At 44.3% G+C, this 14,287-nt stretch overlaps 1 protein-coding gene across 12 annotated transcripts in view; it reads right to left on the reverse strand.

Annotated features, from left to right (window-relative positions):
* The window catches only part of SDK1 (sidekick cell adhesion molecule 1), a 375,516-nt gene that overhangs the window by 13,735 nt on the left and 347,494 nt on the right, over positions 1–14,287 (reverse strand). For all 12 annotated transcript variants that reach the window (XM_065031442.1, XM_065031436.1, XM_065031444.1 and 9 more), the window contains 5 exons: positions 13,328–13,453; positions 5,374–5,538; positions 2,638–2,775; positions 574–694; positions 257–386 (listed from right to left, as the gene is read on the reverse strand). In XM_065031442.1, the coding sequence (XP_064887514.1) occupies positions 257–386; positions 574–694; positions 2,638–2,775; positions 5,374–5,538; positions 13,328–13,453 (680 nt within the window). The remainder of the gene's footprint in view (positions 1–256; positions 387–573; positions 695–2,637; positions 2,776–5,373; positions 5,539–13,327; positions 13,454–14,287) is intronic.

Raw genomic sequence — 14,287 nt, forward strand, 5'->3', positions numbered from 1 at the left:
GTGAATATCTGTCAAGGTCAGGTCTGGAATCTGCCCCGCTTGGGTCTTGCTTGTGATTTCTCTTCCTTTGACGTTTTAATTTTAAGATGCGATGCAAACAGCCTGGTAAATTGGACATTTAAAAGTCCCCAAGACAGAAAAACAATGACACCACAGTATAATGCAGGTATGGGATTGAGACTTTGCCAGTGTTTGTCGGGAAAACGAATGTCTGCAGTGAGTAGGCAACATCTGGCAAGGCAAGGGGAACTCTTACCTCTGACTCTGACACCTCTAAGGGCTTCTCGTTCAGGCCCAGGCCCTCGGTCAGCACGGCTCCGTTGTACTTGTTGCAGATATCCTCATCTGAGTAGTGCAGCCCCCCGGGGCTTGGGCGAGGAGGAGACCTAGGAAATGTAAAGAGTGTTTGAGATATTGTAATGTCTCTGAAATTACATAATTAAAGACACAATAGAGGCCAGAATCTCATCCTTAGATCCTCCAGACAACAGTCTCTCCCCTTCACTTATTTAACAGTTGCTTGAAGCCAGATAACAAGCCATTTCCAAGAGCGTGATGCTCCCAGCTTCTTACCTGGTTCCATTCTTCTTTGAGAAGGTGCTCTTGATGTTGAGGTGTCTGCTGTTGAGCTCCAGAGCAGTGAAGCCTCCGTTATCCAGGGTGACCGACTCTTCCACGTTGGAGATAGTTTTACCTTGAGCCAGGCAATGAAAGATTCAGCTGAAACAAAGGCACTTTTCCCCCAAATACAACTGTAAGACTTAACTTCTTCTTTGTATTTTACGACACCATTAATTATTTGAAAATCTATTTACCTTTCTTACTGGCAAATGAATACGATCAGAGTGAAGGAGAGGAGCTTATCAGGAGTGTGAATGTGCAGAGGGAGCCCAAAGAGGGAAAAGAAGGAATCATGGATGGATGCATTTCATTCAGAGGTATCTAAAGTAGTGCAGATAAACTGTGCTCCAAAAGTGCTTATTCTTGTCTTTTGACTACAAATAGAAACAAGGTGACTAATTCAGGTGGCCAAATGTCGTAAATCAGGTGCCATGAATGCCATTCACGCTGACTGAAGTAAAGCAAGAGAAAGTAAAACTAAGAAAGGCAGAAAAAGAGGAAAAGAGAAAAAAAAGGCAGGGACGAAAGCAAGAGACAGGTAGGGTAAGTGCATAGCAAACGGGAAAGAGATGTCAGAGCTGTAATGAGGACAGGATATAGATGTGAAAATTCACTGTATGATGTAAGGCAGGGAAAAGGACAGTGGATCGGGAGAAGAAGGGAAAATACAGCAAAGTATACTATTTCTTGTGATCAAATACAAGAGCTTATTCTTTCCCACGCTCACCCTTTTAATCCCAAAGGTGTGAGCTCAGCTCATGTCCCAGGGAGAAGGACTGGTTGCGTATTGCCACTTTGCAGCAGACAGGTACTTTATCCTCAGTTTCAATTTCAGCGCTACACAAAAACTTGGTGTGAACACTGATAACTGACACTACAGGTCAGGCTTGTCTTTTCCTGTCTGTCCCCCAACCCTGAGAAAAACTAAGAAAATGAGAGATTTCCTATGAGCTATGCATACAAATTTGTAATAGTATTAACCTGGTAAAATGCCACGGTATTCATACGTCTTGTATCTCACAGGACTGAAATCTGATTTTCTAACACTTGTTAAAAGTCAATTATAAAGAAAGAAAAGATCTTCACTTTGGGACTGAATTACTACATACTGCCTGCAAGTCTCCTTCATTACATTAATCCCTAAGAATGGGTAGTGCAAAGACCCATCCACCTGATCCTACTCATTAATGTGCCTTTTTTGGCACCTCCTGGCATCAGAGCAACTTCTTGCTGGAGGTGGAGGAGGCTATCAGAGAAACACACATGTGAACAGCCCTTCCATGACTGTATTCTATCAGGAGAAGAAAAGGTAAAAACAATATTCAGAGCTCAAGAACTGGGTGTTTTCAAAGGTGACTATTTTAACATTCCTAGTTGTAGAGCGGGGGTTGCTCCTGTTTCCCTTCAGAATGGAGACTGGTAAAAATTGTGACTAATGGAAAATTCAAAGCTTAAAGTCCACCAGGTCCAGAAAATCAAGACACCTCCTGCCTGCTTGGCCCCGAGCCCAGCAAGTGCAGCTTGGCTTAGGGAATGAATGCCAGACACCGGGTACTATTTAATATTAAGTATTTATGATCTAGTCCTTGCACATACAGACCTAGAATATTTGGGTACAGCTATGGAAGAGCAGAATCTTTCCCCTTTTCCCCATCTATCAGGCAATGATGACAAAGCTAAATGAAGTCTCAGCTCATTCATTTTTTGTGGTCTTCTGCCAAGTGTTTGACCCAGACTTCTTGGCTTTTGCTGCTGTCTCTGGGACTTCCAGATGCTGTCCTGTCCAAGCCCATGGCTGGTTAGCATCCAAAACCTGGTAAGATCAGGCACTCTTTGCCCAGTATGGCTGTGGGCAAAAGCCATTTCTACCAAGCCAGACAGTAAAAAGATCTGAATCTTCTGCCAAACAAAATACCTCCTGTGTCCACGCTGCTGACATGAGGGGTTCAAAGTGAAGGCATTTCTAATTCCCACAGATCTCGAGAGTGTGTGCACAGCACGGAGCCAACGTCTTACCTGTGCTGCAGTTCTTGTACTTCTTGCTCTGGCCATGCAAAACCAGTGCGAACACCACCAGGAGGATGAGGATCACGCTTGAGAGAGCCATCACCAGCAGAAACCACCATTCCTCGTAGAAAGGGGTTTCTGTTTGTGCTGAAAGAGAAAAAAAAAACCAAAAAACCAATAACAATTTCTCTTTATGCTCCCTCAGAATATCCCCTTCTGCCCCACAGCATCCATAATACTGTTCAGGAGACAGAGGTGTTCAAAGGAGGTAACACACTGTACTGGGCAATCCGACTTTGCAGAGGTTTGCTGACACTTCAAAAGGCAAAAAAGAACAGGAGCATATCACAGCTCCAGCATCTCCACAAGCACCTTTCACACACCCAGAGCCGCGCTCCAGAATCCCTTCGCTCAGAAGTTACCACCAAGTGAAGAGAGGAAGGTTTCTTCCCACGGCTCTGCACATCTGCATTCCTTGACTACTGCAGTGTGCTTAATACTGCCTGGGCCAAAGGAACCACTAATATACCTGTCATGACCCACAATTATTCCACTTTTTAAGAGGCTTGCCTCGCCAAAATGCTGCTCGGTGGCTCTTTGAAAAATACAGCTAGTGCCAGAGAACAAAGTACACTTAGTTCAGTGTCTTTCAGCACCTCCATTGACTCCAACTTCCAACGTGCACTGCTACTCTGTCCTGTCTCCCCATCAGCTTAGCCAAGCCTGATGTGCAGTACATGGATAACAATTCAGTTCCCTAGGTTTTGTGCGATCTCAAGTAATTTCACCCCATTTGACCTCAATTGGAGACACAAAATGATAGTAACTTCCCCTTTCTGGAGTTATCTTGCCAGTCTTGGTTTAAAGTAATAAGTAATGTTATTTTCTAGTGGTGTTACTCTTATTGTCAGCATCCTTCAGCTTTGTGAAAAAATGCTACTGCCAGCAGTTGTATAGAATTTCCCTGCAGTCCATAAGGCAGAAGAACACCTGGTAGGAATGGGAGATGCCAGGAGATCAACTCCAACCCAACCCCTGACTATCACTGAACACTCTCTTTCCCCAACTGCCCTGAGCCCTGAATCTAAACACAACTCTGCTGAAAGCCTGATGATATGAGCTCAATTTTGTTCCAGATTGCCGGGTATTCTGCAGCAGCAAAAAGTAGCCACGATCTGTCTTTGCTAGGAGGCCAGTCCAGGCCAATAAAGTCCTAAAGGCAAACTGCACAAGCCACGCTGGGCTGAGCAGATTCAGTGCAATTTATACCTCCCTGTGCTAGCTGAAGTGGCCAGCCTAAAATGCTTTATACTTTTACGACTGTGAATCTCAATGGAAACCTCTTACTTTCATGCAGCAATTTGAGACGAACACTGAAGCATCAAAAGGAGGTGAATTAAACAGTTCTGTTCAAGTGGAGAACTTACAAACAAGCGGTTTATTTATAAAAAGCATCACACGGTGCTGCATGCTGCGCTTCAGAGGAATAATGTCATCCAGGAAAAGGAAGACTGACATGATTACTGACCCTTTACATTGTGTTAGAGCCTCTGTGAAACCATGGATAGGAAAAACACCGACTCTTGGTGTTTGAAGTGAGTTGTGTCTGCCCTTGTCCTGAAGGAGAAAAGCAAGGGTAGCACTCACACCACAATCCATAGACAGCTCTCACAAGCTAAGTGGTTAATTGTGTAAGGACAAACGCAGCCGTGATGGCGATAGCAGCATTTACTACTCTTGCCTGCTGGGTAGCTGTTGAATGGTGTTTATGCTTTTCACTGGAGAAGCAAAGAGATAAAAGCCACTCCAGAAGCTGGAGCATTGCCAGGTTCTCAGGACTCTCCAGAATTTTGAATCACAAAGCCACTTTATCAGGTTCTTTCATTCCTCTCTTTGCTGACACACCAAGGATGAAACCTATTGCTCAAAAGCAACCTGGAGTACAATTGTCTCTGCAAAGGGTAAGAGGAGACCTGAGCAAAGCTTTCACCAGGCAAGATCTCCCACTTCATAAAAGGGCTTTGAACTCGAGCTGCCCAGACACGGCAAATCTGAGCGGAATTTGCTTTGCGAGGTCTTGAAGTTCCTTCAGAAAACCAGAGTGCTGGGTTGCTCAAAGGGATTTTGGAAGCACGTTTAGGCCACAGGCCCTGTTTACAGGGAAGAAGCACAGGAGAGCGAGGAGGGTGGGAAAAGCCCGGGAGCATCACCAAGGAGCTGCTCTGATGGAGGGGGACTGCAGGCATCCCACCGTACTGGAACTGCCAGCATACAGGATATCAGGAATAATTTAGTGAAACTACACTTTTATATTTTTGAGAGCTAAATACAAAATAGCACAGAAAATGTTCATCAGAGAACCCTGGGAATAAAAAGAAGGAAGCAAAGTAAACAAAACAACAGACTAGGAGAGGAAAGGAGAAAAAGCAAATTAATTGTAGATCGTGCAAATTAGTCTTAGGAAAAGAACTTCCATTAAAACACTCTTAAAATTCCTGAGAAGATTCTTTGTCTAACTTAAAAATGACACGCATACATTTTTCCTCTTGAGAGTAAAGCACGCTGTAGTAACAAGCCTTGATTCGCTGCTATATTACTTTGGTTTTATCCTAAAACAAGTGAAAACAAGTTGCCCTTGATTATTTGTTGCAACTAGGGAATTTGGGTTAGTATATTTATTTCTTCTTTCTCCCTCCCAACCCCAAGAAATTCTATTGGAAAAGATCTTAAAAAATCCATGCTTACCTGATACTGCCACAGAGGGAATGCTTGGCTCTCCATAGCCAAATTCATTGACAGCCACCACCCGAAATTCATAGGTCACACCCTGCTTGAGTTTGTCCAGGCCGACCGTGTAGGAGGTGGCACTGCGTGGGATGTCTTTCACAAACATGTCCCACAGTCCTTCGTCTACAAGAGCACCAGGGAGAGAAATGGCATGAACCACAGGAGCTGACACTTTTGCCCACTGAAAAAAATTGTCATTAATCGTGCGTTTCAATCAGAGGCCGTGGACACACTTACCTGGAGGCTGCTCAGTGATACAAACAAATATCAGAACGCCCTGAAAGACCCCATCTGTAAAGGCATTTATTCCTGATGGGGGGCTTGTAACAGCCCAGATGGAAGAGGTCTCCTCTAAAATCTGCAGCAGCACTCACAGTGACCTGAGCTGGCTGGAGCAGCTGCCAGCCATCTGGGTCCCTCCTCATCAGGTAATGTCACCACATCCCCATGCCTGTTCTTTGACAGGGTAAGTACACCCAAAGCAACCTGCTACATTAATGAGCCCTGATTGCAGAGGTTTTGGCTGGGTTTTACATTGCAAATCTACCCTGGTGTGTAGGCTAGGCTTTGCAAACTAATGTAAGATTTGGGTCTTGGCGGGAAGTAATGTGGCCTTATGTGAACTGGTGCTTGGTGGACTGGTGTCACTGGAGCGCTACTTGCTTCAAAATATCAGTGGTGATATGTCCTTCCCATGTGCTGGCCCACAGTGTGACACAGCCCGCAGAGCGAGACCACAGGCACCGCGCTTCTGTGCCATGCTTCTTTAAACAGAAATAGGTTTTGTTTGTATTATAATTGGATATTAGGAAAAATTTATTCCCAGAAAGGGCTGTTGGGCGTTGGAAGAGGCTGCCCAGGGCAGTGGTGGAGTCACCATCCCTGGAGGGGTTGGACAGACAGAGATGAGGTTCTCAGGGACATGGGTCAGTGCCACTGTTGGGTTAACGGTTGGGCTCAATGACCTTGAGGGTCTCTTCCAACCAAAATGATTCTGTGATTCTATAAACTTCTCAAAGTTTATAGATGAAATCCTGATGAGAGTGTTTCAGTAGGGTAATCTCAGTTCTCAACAGCCCTACTGACATTGATCCCGATGCACACCCTCACCAAGCACCATTCTGCTCCCTGATCCAACCCATAATCTTATATTCACTTCACTACAATGGAAAGAACTTTCAACAAGATGGATGCTGCTATCAGTAAGAACAAAACCAACTATAATTAAAAATGTCAGTCAATAATTTTCAGTGCAGGAATCCCACTTTAATCTGAAGGGACTGCCTTTTAGTAAAAACTGGTGCCCAGCACTTTCGCTGACAAACTGGAGTTACTGTCCACGCATGGGAGCAAACTCTCAGCTAACCTAAGCCCACGGAGCTTTTACAGATCTGACCTCACAAGTATCCCATTGGGCTTCTACTTTTAGTTATCAAAGCTATTCGAGCAAGGCCTATTTTTCTCTGCATGTCCCACAGCAATAGGAACATGATGATAACCTCTGGATAGATTTGACTCGAGAGCAGGAGCTGCCTGCTTTGAAGGAAAAGCCCTCTGCACTGTGAGATTCGAGCACCAGCATGACTTCTGTAGCTTGAGGTGTTATCAAGGTAACAATAAAGCAGGAGCCAGCAGCACTACCCTCAGCGACTTGTTCTGCTGCAGCAATGAAAGGCTGGAATCTGTTCTCATTTACTTTGCATTTACTTGACTGTAGACTAATCGAAGTCACCACAGTGACTCCAGAATTGTGCTGGTGTAATAGAGCAAAATTTGGCCCTTAGCCTATTTCTGTGCAACGGGGAATAGCAGCAAAGATGGATTGATTAACACTGCAGGTGCGTTTCCATGTGAATGTTTTAACTTTGGCATCAGTAAATATTGGCTCAGTAATCTGTACCGTGCTGCACGTCTAGCGACACACACAATGACTAACAACCTCCAAACTGTATCGTTCCTGATCATGAGGATTGGCAGTCTTGGCGGATGCAAAAAGCAGGCTGAAATGTATTGTTTCAGCTACATTTGAGAAATACCGAAGAACAATAAAAATAGGTAATTTTTCTGTCATGCTTAAAATTCAGACCAATATATTACTCACCAGCATGATCAGAGTATAATGAAGTTATCATAATGTTCCATTGTTATGTATTAGTTGGATATTACAATGGCTATAAAACAAGAGATAAAATATTGACTTCCCTTTTAGCAGGCAATAGAAGGCGAGATTATTTCTACCACATCAACTTACAAGGTAATAAAAAAGGAGTTTGGGATTTAGTTTCTCTGAAGAGGGTGGAGTGAGGGATGCATTTTCAAAGTTAGATTGTTGCAACCAACAACACGAGGAAGATGCATCTCAGACCATAAAATATTGCCATAATTGCTAGAATTGCCTGAGCTTTCATAAACACATTTGTAAAAAGCAATAAGAGAATTTGAGCCCATTGTGGATTGTCTGAAAAGCAATTTGTTTGTGTTGAAAGCCACTTAAATGGTGGAAGAAAAGGCAACAATAAAAATGAATGTTCAACACTCATTGCAACAAACGCAACTGTTCACACATGCACTTTCTCACTCATTTACTCAAACCTATTATGGTGCATAGTGCAGAATACCCAACGGACCAAGAAGTGCTAATTTAATCACTCTGTAAAGCTTACAATTAGTTGGGAAGATATTGCATGTCCACATGTCTGTCCCCTTGACTATGGTGTCGATGGCGTGGGGCAGCAAAGGCTGCCAATGGACATTTCTTTGGAGGGACTCCTGTCTCACAGGAATTCCAGAGCCCAAATTAATTTATCTTCTCTCCATCTGGAATATTCAGGCCCCTTTTAGTAGACAGAGATCACAATCATATATTTCCAAACTAAAAAAGCGTTTTAGTTCAGTGGTGAGCTTTGGGATTAAATATTAAACACAAGCTTGTGAATTCATTCACTGCATCTCTTCCTCTACCCCTCAAAACTAGGTTTGCTCTAAATGTTAGAAGTTCAGCTGAAAGAGAATTCATTAGAAGGTCACCTATGACAGCAAAGATTTGCCCTTAAGTTCGGTAGAAAATCATTAGTACACTGTACACAGTATTTTCCACCCAGTTTAAGGAAGAAAGATGTACATGCTGTGGTTGGGGTATCAACTGTGTATTAACTCAAAGAAACCGTCAAGAAAAGCAAAGGTTTGTAACACCAGACTCCTGCAAAGAGGCGCAAGGCTCAGCCAGTCCCAGCCCATCCTGGTTAATGCCTGAGGGAGGCGGCACAGCTGGCACAGCTGGCAGCAGCGATGCCGGGCTACTGCTGCAAATGCTTTTCCTTCAATAACACCTCTTTCTTCATTTCATATGGCTTTCACTGGGCACTCGGAGGCTTAAAAAAGGCCTGTCTGATGGAAAAGGGAGGGCTCCTCAAAAAATATTAATTTTTCTTTGCTTCCTGTTCCTTCAAATGCTTCAACAGACCCTTTCCCAACCTTATTTCCTGCTGACGTGAGATTTGATCTTCACCCCCCAGCCTCAACTTCCCCATCCAATTTCGGAGTGAGGTCCATGCGCGGTGAGATCCGAATGACAGGGGAAGGTGAAACCACCGCCGACCAAACACGATGTCCAGGCTGCCCCAACCACCCTCCGGGCCCAGCACCAGCCCCACGGGCTCTGGCCACGCACGGCACCCCCGGCCAGCCTGGCTTCACGGACAATTAATCGGGATCTCCACGCTGAATAAAACTGACAGTCGGTAACGATGGCTTCCGGCTCTGCTAACTCAGGCCGCTAACAAACAGCCGCTGTGCTGGGCTGGGAAGATGGAAAGCTGTCAGTTATCTGAGCCTTCCCCTCTTGGAATAAGTGGAGAGCCGTGCTATAAAACATCCTAATTACACATTAGGAGGTTTATGAGGGGAGAAGCTGCTGAGAGTTAAGGACTGGCTGAATGCGCATAGTGTCCCTCCTACACAGGACAAAATTAAAATGTGGTTGTATTTGTCAGAGGCAAAGGGCTGGATTATCATGCAAACTAGCGAAAGGACAAGAATGGGAAGTGAAGGCTGACAAGCTGTCAGCCTCGACAAGTCGTTCACGAGCAGAAGCGAACCAAAGGCCCCATGGCAGATGCCAGCAATGCAGCTGCACCCTTCACTTCGCATTTACTGACTTTTGCTGGTTTGTGTCCATGTTTGACACTGCACTCCCTCATTTATTTAAAAGTAAACAGAAAAGGAAGAAAACAAAAACATTACTCAAGACACCAGAAAGGAAACTAAAGTGAGATCTGGTGTGGGAAGCGAAAACCAGCATTTCTGGGGATGACAATCCCCACTCCAACCAGATGGGTTTTTCTCCAGACATCTATTGCCTTCAGAGAACTGATCATCTTGGGGAGCAAAAGCAAACACTTTCCTAACTTGTCCGTGTCCTAAGCTCACAATTTGTGGCTGATATGAGGTTTAATGGGTCTGTTCATGCCAGCCAGACTGCTAGAAACACTATTAATTTGAAGAATGTTAAGATGCAATTCCCTCACACTGAGCTTAAGTCGTCTCCTGCTTGGGAAAAGCAAACTAAAAAAACCCAAAGCACACCATGGGAAGAGGAAGCAGAAGAAGAAATCTATATCAGCTTGTCCTGGGTCAGAGGCTTTTTTAGACAGGGGATAACTGGGAAGGAATGTCTGTGTGACTGCTTAGTATTTTACATGCCACGTGCCCACCAGTAAAGCACAGTCTGGAGAGAGGAGCCTTGGATGTGGCAATGGGGGTGACAAAAGAGGGGCAAAACCAGCTTCTCCACTCCCTCCGGCAGCATTGGGAACCTTATCATCATCATGCCATTTCTGACTTTGAGCCTGTATGTAAAAACCAAGGACAAGGTCTAATACCCATTCCTTATCCAGCCTAGTTGATGTCCAGGGCGTGCTCATGGTGGCAGTGACAGAGGCTGCTTAATTGTGTTTCTTGTAATGCACAAAAACTGGAATCCATTGCTCTGGGGGTAGAGAAGCTGAAGGAAAAGAAAGACTCTTCTGTTTCTGTAATGTCTTCCTCCAGCACAGATCACTCTGGAAAAAATATTGGTTCGCCTGCTCCATCCCCATGCCTGAGTACATTCAAATGCAGAGGAGGTAGTCAGCCCGGTCACCTTCCATAAATCCAGGAGAGAAACAGGGAGATCAAATGAACAATCTCAGCTGCCTGCTGCCACCATTGCTAAACCCAGCAGGGCAGCCGGAGCCCCGGGAGGCACAGCAGGGCAACGAGAAATTCAAAGGGAAGTGAGCACAGGGGGTAGGGCTTGCCATTTCTGACAGAAAGCCACCCTCTTACTCTGACGGAAGAGTCTTGGCAGGGAGCTACAGCAGGGAAAATGAGATGATACAGCATTTAACTTTTGGGGTAATGAGGCCTATAATAGATGACACTTGAGATGTGAAACACTAAGGTAGTGGTATTGCATTTAAATATTGGCAACAAGCTAAAGCTTTTCATCTGTCTGTTCGATGCCCCTTTTTTGATCTCAGAAGGATGAATATCTTCTGCTTCCTTGATTTTATGTGAAGGGCACAAGTCAACTGCTTCTCTCATGGACAACAACTCCTCAAAAACAAAACTTGCTCCAATCCATGCTCTACTACCCATATAAATCAACATGCAGAAGAAATTTCTTAGAATTATATTAAAACAGAGGCTGCTCTGAATGACCAGCCCTGACAGGAGGAATTAGTTCTCTGCTTTTCTTAAGCTTGTAATTCAGATTTCAAACTCCTCTGTGCAGAGATGAGGAGCAAAAGCAGCTCGAAAAGGAAGCCAATGCTTGAGTGACATAAGCAAACGTTCCAATTAGTCCGTTTCCTCTCCTGGATCACATTTCACGCTTCCTACAGCTGCAACCAGAACGAAGGGTGAGAATCCAGCATACAAATGCCTAGTTCATTTGCTACAGCAGCATGAATAGGATTAAAATAATCTGAAGAGGAATTAAATGCCTCAACAGTCAGGTTGCAAAAGCAGGAGAATAACACCTTTTTGTGTGGTCCCCGGATCAGTGGAGTGGGGCCAGTAGGAGTGACCCGAGGTTAATGCAGCTCAGACCTGCCCTGGAGGGCCTGTTTTCTTCCTGCTCTAAAGGAGTGGACCACAAACCCTACAGCCTTAGCCACAAACTGTAAAATGTTAATTCACATCCAACGGTGAGACAAGCCCAGGAACATCGGATGAGTTTGCAACGTCACCATTCACACGAGCTGAATTTCCAGCTCGCAGACAATCTGCACGTGGGCTGCAGGTCTCTCTCTGTTATAAAATACTCTTACTCAAAAAACCCCACTTGGGGAAATGTTAGCTGGTAAGTGATCCTCAATGAACAGTTTTGGTTAAACATGCTATCTAAACAAAGCTGTTCCAAATACGACAGGTTATTTTTTTACCTATGAAGAAATAAGGGCAGAAATCAATAAGCTGATGTAATAGAAGTATGGCAGTGTCACGCCTCCAATAAAAAACCAAAACCCTCTTGATTGCTACGAGAAACTCCAGTGCTTTGAGAAGGTACATGTTTTTCTTCACTTTGTTTTGAAAATAATTGTCAAGTTAAATGGTAGAAATTACAAAGACCTTTTAGGGTCACAGCAGAGCCTCAAAACAGAGCAAATTCTATCAGATGCAAATATGGAAATCTGCATCTTCAAGTGATGGCCATAGAAACGCAGGTAACACTTTTGTTACTGGTCTGGCTGAACGCAATTAAAATAATTGGTTTTAAACGCAACCTTACATTCAAGAAACATACAAGAAACAGTTAGGATCTTTTATATTCAAACAGATAAGCATTCATTTAATCAATACATAATCAAGCAATGTGCAAGCACCTAGAAGGTAAAAAAGAACAAGCAGCTGACATGGATATGTCAAGTATAAATCATGTCTGATTTCCTTCTGTGACAGGGTAGTAGACCTTGTCAATAGAGGAGAAAGAGCAGACATCATCTATCCTGACCTCAGCAAAGCTTTTGACATCATGACATTCAAACACGGCGTGCGTGAAACAAGTATCTGGTAGGTGCATCACCAGTTGCAACACTCAACGGGGCGAATGGTTCTCAGCGTTCACTGTCAGCGTGCAGGGAAATTATCAAGTGAGATCACACAGGGGTCTGGCAGCATTTACCGCTTTTTCTTCATGACTTCGTTACCACAAAGTGTGTGTTTATTGAATTTGCAAGGGGTACCAAGCTGGGAGAGGCTGCAAACAGGCTTGAGCATACATCTACATTTAAAATGACCTTGTCCAACTAGGAAAATATTCTGTAAAAAGCAGAGAGCAGCTTCAGTAAAAAGCAAATCCCAGAAGCAAAGGAGCTCTGAGGAAGCACCAAGAAAAACTGTGGTGATGAGGAGATTCTTTTCCTCCTCCAACGCCCTCCTTGCAAAACAAATAGGGAAGGTGATGTGTACGTGGTGCTGAAGTGCTCGCCGTGTTATTAACAGTAAAACAGTAATTAGCTGCTGTACTCTGCTGCAGAAGAGGACAGATTTCTATCTGCGGTCCTCAAAATACAGTTTGCAAGTACTTACTGATCCTTGCACATGAAAGATATTGTAAGCATTTAAGCGAGTTTTAATTATTAACTATATTAGCTCATCAGCCAGATGATTTACAAGTCTAGTAGTACAGTGAAAGCCAGAGCACTGAGGGTAATTTTCTGTGACTACTGCTAAAGAGAAGAAAATCTGCTAAACCACATAATAAAGCAGCAATGGTTTAATACTGGCTGGTGACAGCATTCTCTCACAAAATCCCATTATGTTACTGGGATGCCAAACAACCTCTGCACCACAGGACGGGTTTCAGGATGGACTGAAGGAAGGGAACTCATGACACTAAGCTCTACTCTCCGTATTTCCCAGGGCTTACCTGAGGGTCGTGCCTCTATAATGTACCCAGTTGTGGGTTTTTCTCCTGAATCTCCCTCAGTCCATTGTAGCGTCACCCCTGAAGCAGATTTTGTCACCAGAATTTCTTGAGGGGAGCCAGGAGACCCTGAAGGATGACATGAGAATAGCAAATGGCGGCGGCATCACAGCCTGCAGTATTAATTTCTTCTGCTGATACAGGGGGAAAAAAATATCTAGAACTATTGGTCAACATATACACAACATAAACCAGCTCAACGGCCTATTGATTTTCCACTAGTTCTAGTACCAGCAGTTACATATCAACGGCTGGGTTTTACAGGTGCCTGTGTTAATAAAACACTCTCATTTTAACCATTAGCATATCTGCAGCGTTTGCACATCGCCGCTGCTATTTCTGACTTCAGAGGTGAAACCAGCCTCCGAGTTTCAGGGAGAGGTTCGTGGGGACAGTCACCTGCCCCATTCGCTTGGGAAGATGCCACGGCCACGTTTAGAGAGGACTCCTGCTTTATACTGTCTATGGCGGGGCATGAGAGTCAGACTGCGGATCCACAGTGCTGCTGTCCCAGATACCAGCTGTGGAGGGTTCTGTGATGAAATGAAAGCTTGCTGGCACCCAGAAGGGTGGAACTACCACACGTGGCTCTGATGGAGCGAGCAAATATTTCCCTGAGCTGGAAAAGCAGCAAAAATCAGAACAGCGACCACTGCATCGAGGCTCTGTGATTTACCAGACAGGCTGTTATCATTGCAGGGCATTTTCCTTGTTAGATTATCTGTTTATCAAAATCACCAATCAAATAAGAAAACCAGCTCTTTCTGTACAGATATTGAACCAAGCGGGGGACGCTGATGTTCAGCCTGTTGCCCCTCTTGACATATGAGGAAATTTGCAGACCTCTCCCTCCCCATAAGCCAAAGTGTCTGGAGAGAGTAATTGTGAATTCTTCCTCATTTT

The sequence above is a fragment of the Columba livia genome, chromosome 15 (genome assembly GCF_036013475.1).
Source record: "Columba livia isolate bColLiv1 breed racing homer chromosome 15, bColLiv1.pat.W.v2, whole genome shotgun sequence".
In the NCBI taxonomy this organism is placed as follows: Eukaryota; Metazoa; Chordata; class Aves; order Columbiformes; family Columbidae; genus Columba; species Columba livia.